At 50.3% G+C, this 25,269-nt stretch overlaps 1 protein-coding gene across 2 annotated transcripts in view; it reads left to right on the forward strand.

The window, feature by feature from the left end:
• THAP4 (THAP domain containing 4) overlaps window positions 1-25,269 on the forward strand; it is a 48,703-nt gene that overhangs the window by 10,693 nt on the left and 12,741 nt on the right. The window contains exons 1-4 of one of the 2 annotated variants that reach the window (XM_010376988.2): window positions 2,905-2,998; window positions 13,123-13,282; window positions 16,611-16,720; window positions 17,670-17,773. In XM_010376988.2, the coding sequence (XP_010375290.1) occupies window positions 2,995-2,998; window positions 13,123-13,282; window positions 16,611-16,720; window positions 17,670-17,773 (378 nt within the window). In that variant the 5' untranslated portion in view covers window positions 2,905-2,994. Of the gene's footprint in view, window positions 1-2,904; window positions 2,999-13,122; window positions 13,283-16,610; window positions 16,721-17,669; window positions 17,774-25,269 lie in introns of those variants that run through there. The other variant, XM_030915941.1, reaches the window with a different exon arrangement.

The raw sequence follows: 25,269 nt of genomic DNA on the forward strand, positions 1-25,269 counted from the left end.
CTCCCGAGTAGCTGGGATTACAGGCATGTGCCATCATGTCCAGCTAATTTTTGTATTTTTAGTAGAGACGGGGTTTCACCATGTTGGCCAGGCTGGTCTCCATCTCCGGACCTCGTGATCTGCCTGCCTCGGCCTCCCAAAGTGCTGGGATTACAGGTGTGAGCCACCAAGCAGTAGTTTTTTTATATGTCCTTTATCAAGTTGACAAAATTCCCATTTATTCCTGTTGCTGAGAGCTGTTATCATGAATAGGATGTTGGAATGTGTCAGATGATTTTTTTGCACCTATTAATGTGATCCTGTGATTTATGGTCAGATGATTTGCCTGTTGATGTGACAGGTTACGTTAATCGATTTTAGAGCATGGAGCCAGCCTTGCATTCCTGGAGTAGATCCCACTGGGTCATGGCATATAATTCTTTTTATACATTTTTTTTATTCAATTGCTAATGTTTTGTTAAAGATTTTTCATCTGTGTTCATGAGAGATATTTGTCTGTAATTTTTGTTTTTGTTTTTTTTTTTGAGATGGAGTCTTGCTATGTCGCCCAGGCTGGAGTGCAGTGGCGCCATCTCAGCTCACTACAAGCTCCACCTCCCAGGTTCAAGCAATTCTCCTGCCTCAGCCTTGTAGCCATTGTAACATCGCAGTACAATTTTTTTAAAAATCAATTTAGTGTAGCCTCAGTGTACAGTGTTTAGAAAATCTACCATAGTGTACAGTCATCTCCCAGGCCTTCACATTGACTCACCCCTCACTCACCGACTCACCCAGAGCAACTGCCAGTGCTGCACACTGCAATGATGGTAAGTGCCCTGTGCAGGTGTACCATCTATTATCTCTTATACCATATTTTTACTGTAGGTTTTCTATGTTTAGATGTGTTTTAGGTACACAGACACTTGGCACTGTGTTACAGCTGCCTACAGTATTCAGTAACACGCCGTGGTGTGTAACCTGGGAGCACAGGCTCTGCCATACAGCCTAGGTGCGCGGTACGCAGTAAGTGCGCTCTGTGACGTTTGTACAGTGATGAACTTGCCTCATGATGCCTTTGTCAGCGCATGCCCGATCAGTAAGTGCTGCGTGACTGAAGGTGAAGTGGCCTTCATTGGAAGGCATCCCCTTAACCTGGCTGGCAGTCAGCTGTGTTTAATCCCGCAGCGCCTGTAAAATTCCTCAAGTGTCCTTGTTCTGTCTCCCTGTTGTCGTGGAGTTTCTCTGAGTTTGCCTTCCACAGCCTGCACCTGGGCCTTTTCCACTCCCACCCAGGATGTAATGCTGGAGCCTGCAGGGCTGGGAGGGGACGCAGGCTCCAGCTTGTGACTCGATTTAAGTCTGTTAGTGGCCCGTGTCCCTGAGCTGTGACCTTCACATGTGTCCTTCCCTTTCTCCTTCCTGCTTGGGTGAGACGGGAGACTGGCAGGGCTGGAGTGGTGAAATGCCCTTCCCCAGCTGAGATGAGTTCCTGGTGAAGTTGGCTTCACTGCAGAGCAGGCCTTTGCCTGGAGAATGCTCTGGGCTTATTTCAAGGTGGTCAACCTCCCCCTTCTCCTCCCAGAGACATGAGGTGATTTTTTTTTTCTTGGTTTTTCGTGGGGAGAACCTGATGGGGTTCCTGGGGGTAAAACCCATGAAAATGTGGGGCCCCGGGAGATTCTCACACCTGCCGTGTTCAGCCTCCAGCATTTTGTCCAAATCAGGTTCCCACCAGTTCCGTCTCCTGTAGAGGGTAGATTCTGCTCCACGTGAGCTGATCTCACTGCTTTTCTCTGTGGCAGGAGAGATGTTTGTAACCTCACTTCCTTATGGATCCAGGAAAAGTTGTTGATTTTCATTTCTTTCAGTGTTTTTTTTTTTTGGCTGTTGTTGTAAGGCTATGGTATATGACTCCTAAGCTCTTTGCATGTGAGAGTTGAAACCGGAAGCTTACTCCCCAACCATTGTTTTTTAGTTATTACTAGCGTGTGGGAAAGCTCCCAATTTTAGTAATTGGCCATCTTATCAAATTCACTTGTAAATTCTAATAGTTCTTCAATTGAGACTCAGATTAATGAGGTAATCAAACATAACATCTGCAAATTATTTGTACCCACTTTATGTCCTTTTTTTATTTTATAGAAATACTCGCTGTATTTTCTCTCCATTATGATTTCTGTTTTCCCCCTGTGCGTGCAACTCCTTCCATTTCATGGTTGATAAGTTGAGGGCCTTGATGTCCCTTTAAAACAACAGTTTCCTACTGGTGTGCCTTTCCAGTGGACCCAAACGTATCACGGTGTTCCCAGACAGCTCCTCCCCACCTGGGACAGCTGGTGCCGGCCGTGGAGGCTCAGCTTCCAGGCACCCTATTGTACTAAGCAGTAAGTGTCCCTTTCTGTGTGTGCCTTGGCAGGAAACACTGTGTCACTAACACAAAGAGATGTGAGGGTGGGAGCTCCAGGAAGGAGCCGTCCCCAGGTCCCAGTGGGCGCATTTGCTCACTTCCTGTCCTGGGTTCCCGGGCCACTTGCCAGGAGACAGAACAGTCTCTGATCCTCCACATCCAGGTGAAGATGAGTTGCCAGCCAGCCTCTGGAAGACAGAAAAGGACATGCCAGGGGTGGCCAGAGGGACTGCTCTGGAGAGAGAAAGCATTTAGGATGTGCCTGGCTCTGTGGTGTTGCCTTCCTCAGCTGTAGCTGGTGGAGGAGACTGAGAGTAGAAGCCGCACTCCTCACTCCACCCAGACCTCTGGCCAGTCCCTCTTTCATAAAATTCACCTGACCTCCAAAGCACCTTCCAGCTCTGAAATTCTGTGATTTGGGCTGTCATTGTCTTTCTTCTGAGACATGATCTTTCATAGTGGAACTACAATTCCCAGAATGCACCCTTTAAAGTTAGCATTCACTTCCTGCAGAGCCATTAAGAGCCAGGTGCAAACATTTCCTGTCAATTGGCAGAAAACAACCTTGAGGAACCTTGACGAGTGTCCGGAGTTTAGAAAACTTAGGGATGGGTAAGCCTGCTTTCAGTGTCTTGGGCCAAAAAATGAAAATTTAAATTTCTTGCAGGAAATTTAAATTTTTGTTTTTGCATTTTGGTTGAAATTTTAATAAAAGAAAAATGAAATCAGAAAAGAAATGCCTAGAAAAGCCTGTCTGGTTTATTTAAAGAGTTGGAAAGTGACAAATAGACTATGTCCTTTATAATATTTTTGTTTCACGTTTAAATTTTATTTTTTTCTAATGAAGTGTAATTTACAGAGTAAAATACACGGATATTGAGGTCACAGTTTGATGGATCTTAATATATATCTAGACTCATGCAACCTGATGTTTGGATTCTGAAATTCTCGTACTGGTCGTCCTCACCCCCACCCATGCTTCAGTGACAACAAGGAGGGACAGCGGCCAGGGAGCTGCCAGGTTCTGCGCAGCTCAAAGTGGTGGAGGGTGCAGGGGGAACAGCCCCCAGGAGGAGGTGCCGCCACTGCTTGTTTACTGCCTGACCTGTTGTCCCTGTCCAAATTAAACTCCTTTAAGATTGAGAGCAAATAACAACCACCCAGGAGGGCGACGGGATGGGAAGTATTTCTCACAGCTGTTAGATGCTCCCTCCTGAGGCCAGTCTTCAGCCTCAGCCTCTATCTAGCTGCTTAGCCGCGTGCTCCTTCCTTTCCAGTCAGATGTTATTTTTTCTACTCAAAAGGGTTTCTTCTGAATTTCAGAACCATCTTAGAATTCTCTGGTCTTTTTCGGCCGGGCGCGGTGGCTCAAGCCTGTAATCCCAGCACTTTGGGAGGCCGAGACGGGCGGATCATGAGGTCAGGAGATCGAGACCATCCTGGCTAATACGGTGAAACCCCGTCTCTACTAAAAAATACAAAAAACTAGCCGGGCGACGAGGCGGGCGCCTGTAGTCCCAGCTACTCGGGAGGCTGAGACAGGAGAATGGCGTGAACCCGGGAGGCGGAGCTTGCAGTGAGCTGAGAGCCGGCCACTGCACTCCAGCCTGGGCAGCAGAGCAAGACTCCGTCTCAAAAAAAAAAAAAAAAAAAAAAAAAAAAAAAAAAAAAAGAATTCTCTGGTCTTTTTAAAAAGAAATTGCCACATAAGTGCTGCGTGCTCTCCTGTTCCCAAGTGTGGTGTGGGCCCTGCGCACCCGAAGCAGCAGCCACCTGCAGGGTAGCTCCTCTCCAGGGCCGCGGGACTTGCTTCCCTGACATGGCATGCGCGTAGCAAAATCCACTCAAAAGCTCACTTATAGCCAGAATGTTTAAGGCAGCCTCTCCCAACGTGCTCTTACCAGGACACCCTCCCACTCCCAACTCCGACGCCACTGTTCACCCACTCTGTGGTGGGCCTCTCCGGTCCTGACGCCAGGGTTCGCCCTCAGCTCTCGTGCACCTGTACTCGTCCTTCTCACTGATGTCACTGGTCCCCTTCCAGGCTGCCAGCAATGCCAGCTGCTGGCCATCTCCACCCCACCCACCCCCCTAGTCTCACTGTCACTTCCATCTCCCTTGGGGTAGTCTTCAAGGCAGGGTTGAGGCAGAAAGCCCGAGCCACGTCCTCCTTCTAGATAAAAGGCACTGGCCCATCCAGGCCCACCTGGGGGAACAGATGGTCCAGTTCCACTTGACCAGACTTCAGATGAGCCCAGTTCTTCCGGGGAGTCAGCTGTACTCACCTGTGCTTGCCATCCCCTGACCGAGTTCTCCCAGGAGTCTCATGGCAGGGGCTCTGGGCCGCTCCCCCTGCAGGACTGGGGCGAAGTGTGTCCCTGGGGGCGCCCTCCCTGCTGCCGGGCCAGCTGGGCTGGGCCTGTGTCTAGAACCAGCCCCCCAGCATCCTGAGGAACACGAAACCTGCTCAGAAACACGGCTGAGGGCAGCAAAGTGCTCTCCTGATATGTCAGGAGCTGCGGGCTTGGGGCGCAGGGATGTGCTGGGTGGCCGCCAGTGGCCTCCTCACTCCCACCTGGGAGAAGAGAGGAGTGGTGGGAGGCAGGAGGCACCGGGCAGGGCACTGTGTATGACTCGAAGCCCTCTCTGGCACTCTGCACCAGCCCCAAGGTATGCAACTGACACCACAGTGGTGGTGTTTGTTTTCATTTGAACAGATGTTTAGAAATTGGGATATTTTAGTCCCAAATCAGCTTCTGGCTTTTCTTGAAATGTTAGAGCTGCAGTAGAGGCCGCAGCTTGAGTGACGGCATACCCTGGGGCCAGGAGCCAAGGCCCTGAGCTGTGAGGCCGACCCCACTCCCTGCCACATCCCCTGCTCTGAGGCCGCCCAGAACCCTGTGCTGTGGTAGCAATGTAGTAAGCACTCTAGGGATGAAATACTTTTAGTTTTCTGCTTTTTGAAATATTAGTTTGTTTGGGGAGGTTTTTCTTTATAACATTTTAACTGAGGTATAATTCGCATAAGTGGAACACAAGCTCCTAGGTGTTCCTGCAGCGAGTTTTGGCAGGTGTGGGCACCTCTGCAGCCACACCCACGTCCAGCGGTCCAGGTTCTCCTTTGCACTCCCCGCCAAGCCCCTCACTGTCGTTATTCAGATTCCCCCACCCTCCATCCATTTTGCCTGGTCTCGAATTTCATCCAATTGGAATCATAGAATATACACATTTTTGTCTGACTTCTTTCTTTTTTTTTTTTTCTTTTTTGAGACGGAGTCTTGCTCTGTCGCCCAGGCTGGAGTGCAGTGGCGCCATCCCGGCTCACTGCAAGCTCCACCTCCTGAGTTCACGCCATTCTCCTGCCTCAGCCTCCTGAGTAGCTGGGATTACAGGCACCCGCCACCGTGCCTGGCTCATATTTTGTATTTTTAGTAGAGACGGGGTTTCACCGTGTTAGCCAGGGTGGTCTCGCTCTCCTGACCTTGTGATCCGCCTGCCTTGGCCTCCCAAAGTGCTGGGGTTATAGGCGTGAGCCCCCGCACCCGGCTGGCTTCTTTCTTTTAGCACAGTGTTTTCGAGGGACACCGGATTCACTTTCTAGTCTCACTGCATTGTGATCAGACAGCAGACTTCTTTCTGCTTTCTGGAACTTACAGGCTTTCTTTGACCAGAAGGCCAGTTTGCATGACTGTTCCAGAGGAACTTGAAGAAGGCATTCCCTAGTTTGTTTTTTTTTTTTTTTTTTTTTTTTTTTTTTTTTTTTTTTTGAGACGGAGTTTCGCTCTTGTCACCCAGTCTGGAGTGCAGTGGTGCAATCTCAGCTCACCGCAACCCCCGCCTCCCAGGTTCAAGCAATTCTCCTGCCTCAGCCTCCCAAGTAGCTGGGATTACAGGCAGGCGCCACCACATCCGGCTAATTTTTTTTGTATTTTTAGTAGAGACAGGGTTTCACCATGTTGGTTAGGCTGGTCTCAAACTCCTGAGCTCAGGTGATCCGCCCACCTCAGCCTCCCAAAGTGCTGGGATTACAGGTGTGAGCCACCGCGCCTGGCGGTATTCCCTGGTTTTAAGCTACTGAGTTCAATATGTATCAGTCAGAACGACCTTATTAATTATATTATTTGGGAATTTTATTCTATTTGTATTCGTTCATACTTAGAGAAAGGTGAACTGTGATTTCATTTAGTTTCTTTCTCTCGACATCTTTGTGTGTCATCAGTAATTTCTGCTTTATAAATGTTGCTGTGCTTGGTGCATGAGTATCCCTTGTGGTTATGTCTTCATTGTGCATTCTGCCTTTCATTCGGAAGAGCCGTTCTTTGTCTAGTTCCATGCATTTTATGTGATGGTAAGATCGGGAAGCCTGCTTCCTTATTGCTTATTGCCCAGCTTTCTGGAATGTCCCTCTGAATTGCCTTATTTTAGGTGCATCTCTCATTTACAGCAAAAGAGGGTCTGTCTTTGTGGTCCAATCTGGAAACCCTTTCTTTTTTAAATTTTTTTCAAGGCAGGGTGTCTGTCATTCCAGTTGCCCAGACTGGAATGCAGTGGCACGATCTTGGCTCACTGCAGCCTAAACCTCCTGGGTGCAAGTGATTCTTCCCACTTACCCTCCCAAGTAGCTGGGATTACAGACACGCACCACCATGCCTGGCTAATTTTTTTGTATTTATAGTAGAGATGGGGTTTCAGTATATTGCCCAGGCTGGTCTCAAACTTCTGGACTCAAGCAATCCACCCACCTCAGTCTCTCAAAGAGCTGAGATTATAGGTGTGAGCCATCATGCCCGGCCCTGAAAAGCTTTTTAATATGTGAGTTCAAGCATTTTTAGTCTTGGTTCTGTCATCTTATTTTATATTATGCTTGTTGTGTTTTAGTTTTTTTTGTTTTGTTTTGTTTTGTTTTGTCTCTGAGACAGGGTCTCGCTGTGTTACCCAAGTAGTGTAGTAGAGTGGAGTGATGTAATCTTGGCTCATTGCGACCTCTGACTCCCAGGCCCAAGCGATCCTCCCACCTCAGCCTCCTGAGTAGCTGGGACCACAGGCACGTGCCACCACGCCCAGCCAGTTGTTTGTAGTTCTGGTAGAGACAGGGTTTCACTATGTTGCCTGGGCTGGTCTCAAACTCCTGAGCTCAGGTGATCCACCCTCCTTGGCCCCCCAAAGTGCTGGGATTACAGATGTGAGCCACTGCGACCGGCCTAGTTTTTAAAATGAAATCTTCCACTACTACTTCATTGGTAAGCCTCTGTGGTGTCAGCTGTCAGGGACAAGACCAGTGGGGAGTTCTGCCCCTTCAAGGGTCCTGGGAGTTGATGTCATGCCTGTATGACCCGACATCTACCACCTATAACCAGTTTTTAAAATTTCTATAACCGCTTTTTTTTTTTTTTTTGGCTGAGTACATTCAGTGTTTACAGAGGTTTCTTTCTGCATCATTTCCCTGTTGTCTCCTGATGACATCTATCTGCTGGTAATGTCCTCAGGGAGAAGACATAGAAACAAAGCTCCCTGAGTGTTGAGGGTTGAAAACTCCACTCCAGCACTATCTAAAAGGTCTAGAGAGTGAGTCTCTTATGTAGTTTAATATTTTCTAACAGCCACACTAAAAAGGTAAAAAGAAACAAGTGAAATCAATTTTAATAATATATTTTATTTAACCCTCTATTATCTAAAAATTATTTCAACAGGCAACCACCGATAATATAAGATTATTGAATTATTTGAAGACTTTTTGGACTGAGTTTTCAGAATCCAGTTTGTAGCTCGCACTCACTGCATGTGTCAGTGAGCCAGCTCCCGCGCCTGCGGTCTGGAAGGACCATTGTGGCCAGATAAAACGTCCTTGCCAGTCACCTTCCCTCCTCATGTGCCTTCTACGTGTGGCTCTAGCATCTTCTGCCACAGAACGCGGCTGTGGAGAAACACCAGCCCATGTTCTGTCTCTGTAGTTGTGTGTGTTCTACACCTTTCACAGAAGTGGAATTGCAGAATATGTGCTCTTTTTGAGGCTGATGGCTTTCACATTTCGTGTTGTCAAGGGTCATCTGAATTGCAGCTTATATTAGTGCTTCATTTTTATGGCCAAGTAACATTTCATTGGATTTACTGCAGTTTGTTTACTTATTGGTTGACGGACATCTGCGTTGTTTCCCCTTTGGGGCTGTTGGGAATGGTGCTGCTGTAAATATTCACGGGCAGCGTCTTGTGGGGACTGGTGTGTTATTTCTGCTGGGTATGCATGTCTCCAGGAGTGGCAGTCCTGGGCCACTGCTCCACGCTTAACCTCTCAAGCACATGCCAGATGGCCTTCACTGGGCTGTGCCAGTCCACGTTCCCATCAGCAGTGTGCCAGGCATTCCCCTCCTTCTAACTTTGTTTCCATTTCTCTATCTTTTATCTTTTTTTAAACTGATCTCTGTCCTCGGTGTTCTGCTGTGTTTCCCCGTGTTTGTTTCTCCCTGCGCTGCTTCCAGTCTCCACTTCATTTGGGTGGTGGCTTGATTTTTTTTCTTTTACTTTCTCACCTTCTGCCAGGTCACGTTTCACCTTCTCGTCTTTCCTTGCCGTTTCTCTCCTGAGCTCTTACATGTTGGTGGTCTTTCTTCATGGAGCAGCTTCATTCAACTCCTCGGGTGACTGAGGCGGGAGAATCGCTTGAGCCCCAGTGGTCGAGGCCACAGTGAACTGTATTCATGCCACTGCCCTCCAGCCTGGGTGACAGAGCAAGACCCTGTCTCTTACGTTCACCTTTGCCCCAGCAACATTTTGCAGTTTTTTGTTTTATTGCTCTTGTTGTGTCTTGTCACCTTTTGTCCATCTCTGAACTCAAGCAGTGTCTTACAGTCCATTGCTGGAGAAGCAGAAGGTCTTCAGGGGCAGCACGCCGTTTTCTTTTTCTTTTTTTTCTTGAGACCAGCCTGTCACCCAGGCTGGAGTGCAGTGGTGCAGTCTCGGCTCACTGCAGCCTCTGCCTCCCGGGTTCAAGCAATTCTCCTGCCTCAGCGTCCCGAGTAGCTAGGACTACAGGTGCCCACCACCACGTCCGGCTAATGTTTTATATTTTTAGTAGAGACGGGGGTTTCACCATGTTGGCCAGGCTGGTCTCAAACTCCTGACCTCAGATGATCCACCTGCCTCGGCCTCCCAAGGTGCTGAAATTACAGGCGTGAGCCGCTGCGCCCGGCCAGCAGCACCCCTTTCTTTCAGAGTGGTATATTACTTCTTGATGGTGGGCGGGGGTAGGCCTGCGTGGAGGCCAGCCTGGCCCTTTGGCACCTGGGCAGACGCGTGGGGTGCCCTGGGCCTGCTGTTTGCAGGAGCTCCCTGTGGCAGAGCGGAGGCCAGAAGAGCCTCCAGGCCTGCAAGTCCAAGGCTCCCCACTCCTCCTCCTCAGGTCTCTGAGTCAGGCCAGGCCCTGAGGCCTCTCCCCAGGGGCCACCCCTGCCCCAGCTCCCAGAGGCCCCTCCTGTCCTCCGGCGAGGCACTGATCCTCCGCTTCTCACAGCATCCATATGTGTGTTTTGGTGGCTGTGGTTTGTATCTGTGACCTATTTTCCCTGAAAAGGTTTTTTCGTTATTTTTGTTTTTTTTTTTAATTCTTGGGAGGAAAGGTAATAATGCTGTGACTTACCTGAGGGTCCCCCTCGGAGACCCCCAGAAAGGTTTGAGGAGAGAAAGTAAGATCGCTTTCTGTCTGTCTCAGGCCCTGGCTCTGTCTCTGGCCCCATCCCCGTGTCTCTTTCTGTCTCTGTCTTTCAGTCTCTGTCCCTGTCCCGTCTCTGGCTGTCCCTGGCTCTGTCCGTCCTTCTCCCCAGTCTAAGGAGCTCCTCCTCTCCGGGCCCCTCTGAGGAGCGCTGGGTGGAGGACGGGGCCTCCTGGAGAGGACTCCACAGTGGGTGGTGGAGGGAAAGACCGTGGGGAGGCAGAGGGTGCCGGTGAGAGGCGTCTGCCAAGTGGATGAGGGACCCGGAGGAGACCCCGGGGGAAAGCAGGAGTAGCGGGGGCGGGGGGAGGGCTCGCAGGCCGAGGGGCGCGGTCGCTGTGATCTGTGGAGGGGCTGGCGAGGCTCCTGCCTCTGCTCTTGCTGGAGGTCTTGAGTGAGCCCTGTGACGCCTGCTAGGTGAGGTGGCGGCCAGTGAGCGCGCCCGCCGCCCCGCGCCGCCCAGCCTCCGCCCTGACTCCCCCGCCGCTCGCCAAGGAGGGCGCAGTGGCGCGACCCTGGCGCTAGGGGGCGAGCGCGGCCCACCCGGTCCCGCCGGCGCAAGAGAGGGCGGAGCTGCAGCGCCTGAGGCGTGGCTGCGCTTCGGGGCCCGGGCGGGCGGAGGCTGGAGAGGGCCGCCCTGGAGCAGAGGCAGGACTTGGGGCGCGCGCCCCTCACCCCGGCCCGGACCTGTCCCGCCCCGTGGGGAGTGTGAAGGCCACGCCCGGTGCCGCGGCCCTGGCGCCCCTGTTCACTGGGACCCTGAGGGGCGCTGCCAGGTCCCTTGGCCTCCTCGGGGCCCTCGGGACCCAGGCGCCGGTAGCGGCCCTGCTGGGGACTCGGGCGTGAGGGGTAGAGATCGCTGCTCCACAGCGCCCGGGGTGCCGCTTCCCGCAGGGTTCAGCTGCCGTGCAGGCTGCGCTCGCCAGTGGAAGTGGGTCTACTCGGTCCCAGGAGAGTCAGAGCCCCGTGGCCGACGCTGTGGGGTGCGCTTCGCACAGGCCAGAGAGCCGGCCCAAAATCCTGAGGTTTGCAAAGCCTCTTTATTTTTCTTTTCTTTTTTCTTTTTTTGTTGTTGTTGAGACAGAGTCTCACTCTGTCACCCAGGCTGGAGTGCAGTGGCGCGATCTCGGCTCACTGCAACCTCCGCGTCCCGGGTTCAAGCGATTCTTGTGCCTCAGCCTCCGGAGTAGCTGGGATTACAGGCGTGTGCCACCATGCCTGGTTAATTTTTGTATTTTTAATAGAGTCGAGGTTTCACCATGTTGACCACGCTGGTCTCAAATTCCTGACCTCAGGTAATCCACCCGCCTCGGCGTCCCAAAGTGCTGGGATTACAGGGGTGAGCCACCGCGCCAGGCCCAAAGCCTCTTTCCAGTGCTGAGCTGGATAAAGTCTACCAAACTGAAAGGTTCTCCAAGGCTGTAGCTGGCTGTCTGAGAAATTATGGTGTTGGTTTAGCCCATCTTAGGACTTGGGCTATCCCAGGTGACTGAGTTTTGCTGTTAGAAAATCAGCAAGCTTCATACCTCCCAAGGTTCTTCTCACTCTTCCTTTTCTCCGTTGATGGTAACTTGTCTTCTCAGTTGCTCAGGCCAGAAACCTCAGTCACCTTCTTCTCTTACGTGTTTCACATCCGGACCATCAGCACATCCGGGTGGCTCTGCCTTCAAGATAGATCCAGAATCTAGGTCCTTTCCACTGCCTCCACCACGGCCACCTGGCCCAGGCCACCCTTCTCTGCCACCAGGGTTTTTGCCATTGCCCTCCCTGGCTTCCTGTGGTTGTGATCAGAGACCTCGTCCCTCCCACTCAGCCCTTTCAGGGGCTTCTGTTTGCTCAGAATCAAGGTCACGGCTCTCCTGAGGGGCGAGGATCTCCTTCCCCCAGCCACACTGGCCTCCTGTTCCTCCCCAACAAGGCCAGGCCTGTGCACCCAGTCCTGATCCTGTCCCTGTCAGTCCGTCTTCTGCTTGCACGGGCCTGGAGGAGACGCCGGGGGTCAGTCCTACGTGTGGGCTGGTCTCCGTGCTTGGGCATCTTTGGGCTCCGTAGATGAGGCTCGTGCCGCCACAGCGCTGCTTCTCTCCCTGCTGCTGCTCCTAGGTTCACTGTCCGTTCTGTCAATTGAAGCACTGAGACTTGAGGGATAAGCAGGCCTGGGAAGAAGGTCTTTGGGATTGCCTCTGGGGATCGGTGCTCCTCTTCCAGCACCCTTGGTGGGTAGCACGCAGTGGGGCTTTCCTGTGGTCCCTGTGCAGGTCTTCCTTAGAAAATGAGTAAGAGCAGGGCCCACGCATCCAGCCAGGACGAGGGTCACGTGAGTGAATCCTGAAAAGCCGCTCGGGAGCACCCAGTCCTTGCTGAGTGGGGCAGGAAACAGGGGTCTCTTTGGGGGTCGCCCAGAAGAACAGCCAACCCAGCGCCCCCTCCCTGCTGAATTCCTCTCAGCACCCTCACCTTTGAGTTCCAGGCCCGTGCGTCATCCCTCACACTTAGTGGGATGAGAGACTGAACCCTTCCAGGAACCTTCTAAAGGGGTCTCCTGGCCACTGCACAGGCTACTGTGAAGCCCCGGCCCCTCGTCAGGGAAGCGGGATCTTACTTTCCGTTCAAGCCCCGCCTACCCCTGGGCTCCTCACGCTCTGCCTGCTCTGAGACCTGCATCGCTTTTTCATTTTCTCCCTCGTGCTCCTTGTCTCCTTCACACACTCCTCACGCCAGGGCACCGTGCCTCCCATGGGAGCTGTTTTCAGCCTTGCTGTGGGGCACGAGGCCTCTGGCTTAGCTTGCGCCCTGCCTGGCCCCTCTTGGTTCTCTTTTTTCTGCAGGAACTGTAGAGGCTTCTGAAGCTGGATCTCACAGTATGACATTTGCCAGTTGCTTGGCCATTTTCTCTCCCTCTTGACAGGTCCTCCAGGATTAGCTGCGGCCACCAGAAGCAAGTGCAGATATGGAGCGTGCATTCTGCTTAAAACTCAGCAAGGCATTGTTGGAGGGAGGCCACTGATAAGTCTCATTCTTTTGTCCTCAGAGCCCCCCAAGATGAACCCGGTGGTGGAGCCATTGTCCTGGATGCTGGGCACCTGGCTGTCGGACCCACCTGGAGCCGGAACCTACCCCACACTGCAGCCCTTCCAGTACCTGGAAGAGGTTCACATCTCCCATGTGGGCCAGCCCATGCTGAACTTCTCGTAAGTTGTCTCCCTCCACCCGACCCTGCTTGACTTGTGGGCCACTTAGGTCTCTGAAAATAATTCCAGACTGACCAAAGACAGACAAAGGCCAAGCAGGAAGGTGTAAAAGGAGCTTGTCCATCTATTTCAGAAAGGCATCCTCTTGCCTGAATGTGCAACTGAGGCACAGAGTTGGTAAAAATGGTACTTTCTGGTTTTGTTATATTTTTGGTGATATTAAGCTGACCACCAAATTACAGGCTTATTAATCCAAACATAAAAACAAATGCATATACTTAATTTATGTATCAAAATTAATCACGTGGCCAGTGCGGTAACTCATACCTGTAATCCCAGCACTTTGGAGGCCGAGTCCGGAGGATTGCTTGAGCTCAGGAATTCAAGACCAGCCTGGGCAACATAGTGATACCTTGTCTCTACTATAAGTATTTATTTAGCCAGGTGTAGTGACACATGCCTGTAGTCCCAGCTACTCGAGAAACTGAGGTGGGAGGATTGCTTGAACCCAGGGAGGGCCAAGGCTACAGTGAGCCGTGATCATACCACTATACTCCAACCTGGGTGACAGAGTGAGACCCTGTCTCAGAAAAAAGAAAAAATTAGTCACCCAGTATTACTGAAAGTAATAGTGCATGGTTATATTTCATACGCCCTGACTTATCTGGGATCACAAGGAAGCTGTTAGTATGTGGTTCTCATATTCTTACCATACAAGAAAGCAGAAGCCCCTTGAGGTCCTTCAGCTATCCCTTCCTACCACCTCCACCCCACAGATGGAGAAATTGCCTGCTTTTAGGGAGATAGCAATGTAGGCCTCTGAAGTAGAGGAGAGCCATCAGGGATGGGGAATGGTTGAAGTATCTTTATTTTCTAATCATAGAAGTAATACACAGGTTTTTTAAAGTTTCAGCAATAAAATATAAAAAGCAAACTCTTCCCTCCGCAGTCTTCATTACATAACGGTATGTTAAGAATCTGGGCCGGGCTTGGTGACTCACGCCTGTAATCCCAGCACTTTGGGAGGCCGAGGTGGGCAGATCACAAGGTCAGGAGATCAAGACCATCCTGGCTAACACAGTGAAACCCCGTCTCTGCTAAAAATAAAAAAAAATTAGCCAGGCGTGGTGGCGGGCGCCTGTAGTTCCAGCTACTCGGGAGGCTGAGTCAGGAGAATGGTGTGAACCCAGGAGGCGGAGCTTGCAGTGAGCCGAGATGGTGCCACTGCACTCCAGCCTCTGGGCGACAGGGAGAGACTCCGTCTCAAAAAAAAAAAAGAGAATCTTACTAATCCAACTTGGTACTATTTGTATAATGCCTAGCAGTTTCAGAACTGGGCTGGGCTGGGCACCTGGCTCTCGGACCCCCAGCTCTGAAACCCTCTGTCTCCTTTTAGAAGATCTCATTGTTTTTATAAATATCTCATACTTTTTTACATTATTCTTGATTGAATGGATGAGGTCAAAGTAATATATCTGCACATAAACCGAAAGGTGAGATTCTGGATAATAGAAAATACCCCAGAACCGAGGCAGTCTTTTTTAAACTCTAGATTATAACCCACTAAAAGGTCAGAAAGTCAATTTTGTGACTAGCATTCGAAGAAAAATGAACCAGAATGGAAAATATATTTCAGTAAATGTGATGGTATATGTGTTTTTGTGTGTGTCCTAGAGTATGGTATAAATGTATTTCTTTGTCAGGGTTATGTTAGTGAGCATGCACCATTCTGTAAGGTGTAGCACCGTCACTAGCCCAGCAGCAGTTTATCTTGGCCAGGCGCAGTGGCTCATGCCTGTAACTCCAGCACTTTGGGAGGCCGAGGTAGGTGGATCACTTGAGCCCAGGAATCCGAGACCAGCCTAGGCAACACAGTGAGACCCTGCCTTAAAAATAAATAAATAAATACATAAATAAGAAGTTTATCTTGGCCAGGTGTGGTGGCTCACACCTGTATTCCCAGCACATTGGGAGGCCGAGGCGGGTGCATCGCTAGAAGTCAGGAGTTCGAGACCAGCCGGGCCAATGTGGTGAAATTGTGTCTCTGCTAAAAAAAAACTACAAAAATTAGCTGGGTGTGTGGCCGGGCATGGAGGCTCACGCCTGTAATCCCAGCAGTTTGGGAGACCAAGGCAGGCGGGTCACCTGAGGTCGGGAGTTTGAGACCAGCCTGACCAACATGGAGAAACCCAATCTCTACTAAAAATACAAAACTAGCTGGGTATGGTGGCACATTCCTGTAATCCCAGCTACTCGGGAAGGTTGAGGCAGGAGAATCGCTTGATCCTGGGAGGCTGAGGTTGCGGTGAGCCAAGATTGCGTTATTGCACTCTAGCCTGGGCAACAAGAGAGAAATGCCATCTCAAAAAAAAAAAAAAAGCTGGGTGTGGTGGTGCATGTCTGTAATCCCAGCTACTTGGGAGGCCGAGGCAGGAGAATCACTTGAACCCAAAAAGGAGAGGTTGCATGAGCTGAGATCATGCCACTGAACACCAGCCCTGAGTGTGAGAGAAAAAAAAAAAAATTGTCTCTAAGAATCATAGAGATGGAGTCCCTGTAGGAACTCATAAGGTTGGTGAAATGATAAATGAGGCTTTTTTTTTTTTTTTGTCTTTATTTTTGTAGAAACAGGGTCTCTGTTGCCCAACCCTGTCTCAAATTCCTAGGCTCAAGAAATCTACCTGAGTGGGCCTCTGGAATTGCTGGGATTATAGCCCTGAGTCACCATGCCAGCGAGTTAGTTTCTAAGCCATGGGTTTGTGCCCTCAGTTCGGGATGCACACGCCTGTCTTTTACTGTTGAGTATTTGCACTAATGATGAAGGGTGATAAGAAACCATACCATAACTCAGCACCTGTTCTGTTTCTTACCGTAGGAATTGATTAGATTCTTACACAAGAACATAGTTCAAAAGAGAAAGGTTGTGCTAGGGTGAAGTTGACTGCAAGGGAATGCTCGGGGCTGACACTGTGTGAGGCCTGGGCTAATGGGCCTAGGGCAAGGATATGCCCTGAGGTGATTAAGAACAAGTCCTGTCTTCAGGAGCTGAGGGTCAGCAGGTAAGACAGACCCAGCCAAAATGAGCACAGTGGTGGAGGGGGCAGGCAGGTGTATGGGCGGGGCTGGAGCAGCCCATCTTCGGGAGTGGAGAATCAGCAGGTAAGACAGACACAGCCAAAACGAGCAGAGTGGTGGTGGGGACAGGCAGGTGTGTGGGCGTGGCTGGAACAGTCGCCTGGAGGGCAGCATGGATAGTCCTGGCATCCACGCATCCCACACCATGTTAGAGGCCAGTGCCTAGGCTTCCCATCCCCAACTTCCCATCCAGGTTCAACTCCTTCCACCCGGATACGCGCAAGCCGATGCACAGAGAGTGTGGCTTCATCCGCCTCAAGCCCGACACCAACAAGGTGGCCTTTGTCAGCGCCCAGAACACAGGTGAGGCCCGGCCTGTGGGGTGGGGGTGCTGGCCATGGGAGGCCACTGCCTGCATTCTAAGCAGGAGTGCGGGGACGCCCATTGGCAACCCTGCTGAGGCATGTGCTGGTGGGGACCATGCGGATGGCCCTGAGTGATAACAGTGGTCGTGGGAGCCTGCGGGGCCGTCTGTGTAGCTGCAGAGGCCTCTGCACACAGGTTGTGTGCGTGCAACTCCCCGACCATGAGAGGGCCCGTTTGCCCAGTGCCATGTCGGTAGAAATGGTCATGAGCTACGTGCATTCATTAGGAATCACTGGAAAACAGGCCGGCCGCTGTGGCTCACGCCTGTAATCCCAGCACTCTGGGAGGCCAAGGTGGGCAGATCACGAGGTCAGGAGTTCAAGACCAGCCTGGCCAACATGGTGAAATCCCATCTCTACTAAAAATACAAAAATTAGCTGGATGTGGTGGTGCACACCTGTAATCCCAGCCACTTGGGGGGCTGAGGCAGGAGAATCACTTGATTCTGGGAGGTAGAGGTTGCAGTGAGCCAAGACTACGCCACTGCACTCTAGCCTGGGCAATAGAGTGAGATTCTGTCTCAAAAAAAAACCAGCCTGCGTGACTCTAGATCAGTGTTTCTTCCTGGATGTCCATCCCCACCTGCCACTGCATGTACTAGGGGTGGTTCTGCCAGGCTGATTGATGGGTGGAGGTGGGAGGGCTGGGGCCTTGGGCACCTCTGGAGAGGGGGCCTTCCATAGAGCACCTGCCTGTGCTGTGAGGAGAGTTGTGGCTTTCCCTGTGTATCCACAGGGTGAAGCAGGGAGGAGGAGAAGTATCATTGCCCCCATGGCTGCAGAGTTGGGGTCTCCTGTGGAGTCCTGGCTTGCAGGCGAGGAGAGTCAAGGCTGCCTCTCTGCGAGCTGAGCAACTGCTGGGTGAGCTGACCGCCTTTCCCTTGCAGGTGTGGTAGAGGTGGAGGAGGGCGAGGTGAACGGGCAGGAGCTGTGCATCGCATCCCACTCCATCGCCAGGATCTCCTTCGCCAAGGAGCCCCACGTGGAGCAGGTGAGCGCCCCCCAGCCCTGCCCCAGCACCCTCCTGTCTTGTGTTTGCAGAGATCTGTGGAGTCAGCCTTTTCCTCCTCTGTGAGGCACTGCGTGTGTTGCCACTGCGTCTCACAAGCCTGTCCTCACTGTCTCATTCTTTCCCTTCTCGGACCATCCCAGGGTGGACATTCCCTCATTTCATTGCCTACTCCTCGGCTAGTGGGTGGTTCGGTTTATTTGAGGTTTGTTGTTAGTTACGAACATCCTTTTACATTTGGGTTGTCCACGCCTGCAGCTATATCCATATATATAGATAAAATTTTCCCAGTTAAATTTCTGGATCAAAGGACAGGTACATTTTTAATTTGATACACGCTATCAGATTGTATTTCTTCATGATTATCCTCCCACTATCCCTTGCATGAGGGCAACTTGTTCCCCACTCCTTAACAACATGGTGTATTTTCAGGATTTCGGTCCTTTCAAATCTGAGAGGTAAAAGATGACATATCACTCATGTTCTGAATCTCACTTAGAAGTGGGAGGGCTCATTCCCCATGCTCACTGGCCGTTTGTGCTGCTTATTCTGTGTACTTGATGTTCAAAGTCTTTGCCTGTTTTTCTATGGATTGACCCTTTTCTGAGGCGGAGTTTTGCTCTTGTTGCCCGGGCTGGAGTGCAGTGCCGGGATCTCCACTCACCACAACCTCCGCCTCCCAGGTTCAAGCGATTCTCCTGCCTCAGCCTCCCAGATAGCTGGGATTACAGGCGTGCGCCACCACACCCAGCTAATTTTGTATTATTGGTAGAGACAGGGTTTCTCCATGTTGGTCAGGCTGGTCTTGAACTCCCGATCTCAGGTGATCCACCCACTTTGGTCTCCCAAAGTGCTGGGATTACAGGCGTGAGCAACTGCGCCTGGCCGGATTGTCCTTTATTTTTCAAGGATTTGTGAGAGCTTTCTATATGCCATGGGTTAATCTGTCATCTGCTTTATTCGCGACACATATTTCCCTAGAGCCTGTGACCTGGTCCATGATGGGTTGTGCCCACAGGTGCTCAGCTTTCCTGCCGTTGCCTCTGGGCTGTTTCCTTTGCGATGCTTGGATTTGGGGCCTTGCTAAGGAAGTTGTTGTCCACTCCAAAGTGATAAAAACATTCTCTCATTTTCTTTTTTTTTGAGACGGAGTCTCGCTCTGTCGCCCGGGCTGGAGTGCAGTGGCCGGATCTCAGCTCACTGCAAGCTCCGCCTCCCGGGTTCACGCCATTCTCCTGCCTCAGCCTCCTGAGCAGCTGGGACTACAGGCGCCGCCACCATGACCAGCTAATTTTTTTGTATTTTTGGTAGAGACGGGGTTTCACCGTGTCGGCCAGGATGGTCTCGATCTCCCGACGTCATGATGCGCCCGTCTCGGCCTCCCACAGTGCTGGGATGACAGGCGTGAGCCACCGCGCCCGGCCTGTTCTCTCATTTCTTGTATTCTTACAGCTTTTCCTTTTTACATTAACACCTAGGACTTTCGTCTCTCTCAGATTTGTTTTTTGAGTGATGCAGCGTATAATTCTAGCTTTTCCAGACGAGTGGCCCAGTGGTCCCAACACCACTCATTGAATTCCATCCTGACCCCACAGATTTGGAATGTCATACATATATTAAGCCACATCCACATAAATATAGGGGTCTGTTTTTTTCTTTTTTCTTTTTTTGAGAAGGAGTCTTGCTCTGTTGCCCAGGCTGGAGTGCAATGGTGCGACCTCAGCTCACTGAAGCCTCCACCTCTCTGGTTCAAGTGATTCTCCTGCCTCAGCCTCCCGAGTAGCTGGGATTACTGGCACATGCCACCACACCAGGCTAATTTTTGTATTTTTAGTAGAGATGGGGTTTTGCCATGTTGGCCAGGCTGGTCCCAAACTCGTGACCTCAAGTGATCCGCCTGCCTCAGCCTCCCAAAGCGCTGGGATTTACAGGCGTGAGCCACTGTGCCCAGCCTTGTTTCTGTGTCTTCCTTTGCTTGTCCACTTCATTACCGGTAACACATTTTTAGCTCTCACAGCTGTATATTACATGTTAATGTCTAAGGGAACGTGTCCCACATTTTTTCTCCAAATTTTCTTAGTCATTCTTAAGCTCTTCCTCTACTAGATGAACTTTTGAATAAACATCTCAAGGTTTATAAAATGTACATCAAGACCGCATTGAATACATGAGTGAATTTGGGAAGAATTGACATATTTTCATGGATAGCAATATACAGCAGCATGGCAGTGTATTATGGTGACTGTAGGTCATGTTTTGTGTATTATAGTATATATAAAAGCTTTATTTCTTCATAGTTTTAATCATACAGGTCTTGTACCTTTCATGTTAGGGTAAACTCAAGTGCTTTATCATTTTTGTTGCTTGTAAATACATTTTTTTTTCCGTTTAATCTTCAAATTGGTTACTGGTCATTGTGTGGACACTTCTGATTTCTCTGTGTCGAACTGGGCCACTTGTGTAACTTTGGGACAGCCAGGATCTTAGGCACAGCACGGAGAGAACAGCAGGCATGAATGTTGCTTGTCCCTGACTCTGGTGGAAATAGATCTGGGTGTCACCACCTGTAAGATGCACACGGTAAATTACTTATTGGTAGATAAGAAGGTAGCCTTTTTATTTTTGAGACGGAGTCTCACTCTGTTGCCCAGGCTGGAGTGCAGTGGCACAATCTCGGCTCACTGCAACCTCCGCCTCCTGAGTTCAAGTGATTCTCATGCCTCAGCCTTCCGAGTAGCTGGGGGGTTACAGGCGTGCACCACCATGCCCAGCTAATTTTTGTATTTTTAGTAGAGACGGGGTTTCACCATGTTGGCCAGGCTGGTCTCGAACTCCCGACCTCAAGCAATCCACCTGCCTCAACTTCCTAAAGTGCTGGGATTGGGCATGAGCCATGGCATCCAGCTGGATAACCTTTTTTGTAAGTTGTAAAATTTTTCTACTTTTTTTTTTTTTCCAGTGCAGGTGCATATCTTGGTTAAGACAGTCTTTTTCAAGTTAAGAAGATTCAGTTTCTAGTAGGTTAAGAATTGTATTCAGGGGCCAGGCGTGGTGACTCACGCCTGTAATCCCAGCACTTTGGGAGGCCAAGGCGGGTGGATTATGAGGTCAGGAGATCAAGACCATCCTGACTAACACGGTGAAACCCTGTCTCTATGAAAAATACAAAAAATTAGCCGGGTGTGGTGGCAGTCACCTGTAGTCCCAGCTACTTGGGAGGCTGACACAGGAGAATGGCGTGAACCCAGGAGGCGGAGCTTGCAGTGAGCCGAGATAGCGCCACTGCACTCCAGCCTGGGCGACAGAGCAAGACTCCGTCTCAAAAAAAAAAAAAAAAAGATTTGTATTCAGGAATGAATTTTGAATTTCATCAAATGCTTTTATAACCTTTTGGGGATGAGTCTATGTTTTCCCCGCTTGCCTTCCTCTTGAAGCTGTTAATGCAGTAAATCAGGTGTCCCCAACCCCAGGCTGGCTGTGGCCTCTTAAGAACCAGCCCTCACTGCAGGAGATGAGTGGCCAGCAGGTGAGTTAGCATGACCACCTGAGTTCCACCTCCTGTCCATCAGGTGGCAGCATTAGATTCTCATAGGAGCGCAAACCCTGCTGTGAATTGCACATGTGAGGGATCTAGGTTTCCCTCGTAATGAGAATCTAATGCCTGATGATCTGAGATGGAACAGTTTCATCCCAAAACCACCCCTACCCCCCAGCTGTGGAAAATTGTCTTCCACAAAACTAGTTCCTGGGGCCAAAAAGCTTGGGGACTGCTCTAATAAAGTATATTAATATATATTTATAGCTCATCAGTGCTGGGCCATGTTTGTTTTCGGGGATAACCCTGAGTTGTCATGATATGTTGGTTTTAGGCATCGTTGTCCATTTTGATATTGGAGTTATTCACAGGCTAGCTGGGAGCTTCTTAGTTTTTGCAAATGTTCGCTGGCAAAGGGTGGCCCCATGGGAGTTGGTCGGCCTCTCTGGGAAGATGTCTGGGACCCAGACCTCAGCTGTGTTTTTACTTTGTTCCATGACTGCTCATCTCTCCACATTCTTACTTGGCTTCATCTGCAGATTCATTGTTCTCCTGGAAAAGTGTCCGTTTCATGAGATTTTCAGAATTTTTAGAAGAAGTAATAGATACTGTTTTCTCTTGATCTGCCATTCTATGTCACTTCTCTTTTATTGATGTTTTGTGTGTGTTTTCTCGATCATACTTGCCAAAGGTTATCTATTTTACCAGGATTTTTGTTTGTTTGCTTGTTTATTTTTGCTAAATAACTAGATTTGGGTTTTATTAATTAAAAAGTGCCTCTTTTTCTGCAAATGGAGAGAGACAGTGGAGTTGGGAAGCCTGGGCCTGGTGCTCAGGGGAAGGCACTGTGCCATGCAGCCCTTGCACCCCGGAGGCTTTGGGGTCCTCTGCGGAGTGACTTAACAGACAAGCTGGAAGCACAAGCTGAGGGGCTGGGCCTCCCCAGTGGGTTGACATCAGCAGGACCAAGGAAACCAGGAAGCACACACACAAGGCAGGGACCTTGAGGCCAGAAGGAGAGAAGGAGGCAAGGGCCGGGTCTTGGAGGGCCTGTCTGTCCTACTAGGCTTGTGCGGATGTGTAAGGAGCTGTCCCTGTTATTACAGTGTTGGGGGAGTTTCCTGGGACTTTCTTTGTAGCCAAATACAAAGTCAGTGTTTCTCATCTTTCCAATGAGTATTGGGGGAAATGTGTCTTCCTTGTTGAGTTCCGAGTTCTGTAACTTTATGTGCTGCATAAAGAAGTTTTACAGCTGGGCACAATGGCTCATGCCTATAATCCCAGCACTTTGGGAGGCTGAGGCGGGTGGATCATCTGAGGTCAGGAGTTCGAGATCAGTCTCTCCAACCAGGTGAAACCCCATCTCTACTAAAAATACAAAAATTAGCCAGGCGTGGTGGCGGGCGCTTGGAATCCCAGCTACTTAGGAGGCTGAAGCAGGAGAATCGCTTGAAACTGGTAGGCTGAGGTTGCAGTGAGCCAAGATCGTGCCATTGCACTCCAGCCTGGGTGACGAGCAAAATTCCATCTCAGGGAAAAAGAAAAAAGTTTCCCTCAGTGACCGACTGACTCCATGTATGATGGTGGGGCCATAAGATTGTAATGGAGCTGAAAAATTTCTGTTACTTCATGAGTAACAGAAGCCATTTAATGTAGCACAATTACTTTTTAAAAATAAAAATATTTTCATAAATTTAATGCAGCCTAACTGTACTGTATTTATAAAGTTTATGGTAGTGTGGTCATGTCCTGGACCTTCACATTCACCCACCACTCACTCACTGACCTACCCAGAGCAACTGCCAGTCCCGCCAGCTCCACTCACGGTGCCTGCCCTAGACAGGTGGACTTCTTGTTGTTGTTGTTTTTGAGATGGAGTCTCGCTCTGTCGCCCAGGCTGGAGTGCAGTGGCGCGATCTCGGCTCACTGCAAGCTCCAAGTGCATGCCCTAGACAGGTGGACTTCTTGTTGTTGTTTTTGAGATGGAGTCTCGCTCTGTCGCCCAGGCTGGAGTGCAGTGGCGCGATCTCGGCTCACTGCAAGCTCCAAGTGCATGCCCTAGACAGGTGGACTTCTTGTTGTTGTTGTTTTTGAGATGGAGTCTCGCTCTGTCGCCCAGGCTGGAGTGCAGTGGCGCGATCTCGGCTCACTGCAAGCTCCACCTCCCGAGTTCATGCCATTCTTCTGCCTCAGCCTCCCAAGTTGCTGGGACCACAGGCATCCGCCACCACATCGGCTAATTTTTTGTTTTTTTTAGTAGAGACGGGGTTTCACTGTGTTAGCCAGGCTGCTCTCAAACTCCTGACCTCGTGATCTGCCCACCTCAGCCTCCCAAAGTGTTGGGATTACAGGTGTGAGCCACCGCACCTGGCCTAAAAATCTTTTATACTGAATTTTTACTGTACCTTTCCTGTGTTTAGATGTACAAATACTTTGCATTGTGTTACAGTTGCCTGTAGTACATAGTACAGTCTATATACTGTACATGTACATATACATGTGACTACATGCTGTGCAGGTTTTTCCAGCCAAGGGGTGATGGGCTGTCCCAGAGAGCCAAGGTGTGGAGGCTGCCATTCCATGTAGGTTTGTGTAGGTGCACGCTGCGATGTTTACACAATGATGACATCACCGAATGGCACATTTCTCAGAATGTTTCTGTCCTTAAGCAATGCATGGCTGTTTGTCTTTAAATCAGACTTCCTAATCATATGGTTGAAATTCTCTTTGGCCTTTTTTTTCTTCTTCATCTGTCAGTTTGAGAGTTCTGTTACACAAACAGCGTTCCCACTCAACTGACCCTTATTTCTTGTTCCGTAGAGATGAATGGTCTCAACTCTTTTAACTGAGTCATTTAGTTTTTTTTTTTTTTTTTTTTTTTTGAGGCCGAGTCTCGCTCTGTCGCCCGGGCTGGAGTACAGTGGCCGGATCACAGCTCACTGCAAGCTCCGCCTCCCGGGTTTACGCCATTCTCCTGCCTCAGCCTCCCGAGTAGCTGGGACTACAGGCGTCCGCCACCTCGCCCGGCTAGTTTTTGTATTTTTAGTAGAGACGGGGTTTCACCATGTTAGCCAGGATGGTCTCGATCTCCTGACCTCGTGATCTGCCCGTCTCGGCCTCCCAAAGTGCTGGGATTACAGGCTTGAGCCACCGCGCCCGGCCTAGTTTTTAGCTCCATATTTAGCCATGAGGTGTGTTGATTGCTCCCTCTTGATTGTCGATTGCCGCCTACGCCTTATTGACAGAGCGCGGGCTCACCGTGGATGAAGATTCTGCTCCTGTACCCCCCAAGTCAGTTCCCATGCATGTCCTACTCCCGCCTTCCCGGAGAGTGTGTGTCCTGATTTTACTGGGCTACCACTGTTACAGCTGAGCCCCTACACTCAAACCCAGATCACGGGCTCCACAATACAGCTGACCCCCACACTCGCAGCCAGATCACGGGCTCCACAATGGCTGTTCCTTGTCAGCATACCCTTTTTGAGTTAAAAATGTTACTTTGTTTGTTTGCTTAATGTTTACACGCTTATCTCTGAGTCAGCACCATGCGTTCTGCCGGTATCTAAAACTCAGCTTGGGCACTCCTGAATTCCACCTGCAGAACTCTTTCAGAGCTACTTGGTCTGCTCTGTTGAGACCAAGGAGTAGAGTTGCCATCCTGAGACTCCCTCCCCACTACCCCCGCTTCTCCTGGAACTCCTGAAGTGACCTTTTGTTTTCTGATCTCCCTTTCTTTTTTTTGAGACGGAGTCTCGCTCTGTCACCCAGGCTGGAGTGCAGGGGCGCGATCTCGGCTCACTGCCAGCTCCGCCTCCCGGGTTCACGCCTTTCTCCTGCCTCAGCCTCCTGAGTAGCTGGGACTACAGGCGCCTGCTACCACGCCCGGCTAGTTTTTTTTTCCTTTTTGTATTTTTTAGTAGAGACGGGGTTTCACCATGTTAGC

The sequence above is a fragment of the Rhinopithecus roxellana genome, chromosome 14 (genome assembly GCF_007565055.1).
Source record: "Rhinopithecus roxellana isolate Shanxi Qingling chromosome 14, ASM756505v1, whole genome shotgun sequence".
In the NCBI taxonomy this organism is placed as follows: domain Eukaryota; kingdom Metazoa; phylum Chordata; class Mammalia; order Primates; family Cercopithecidae; genus Rhinopithecus; species Rhinopithecus roxellana.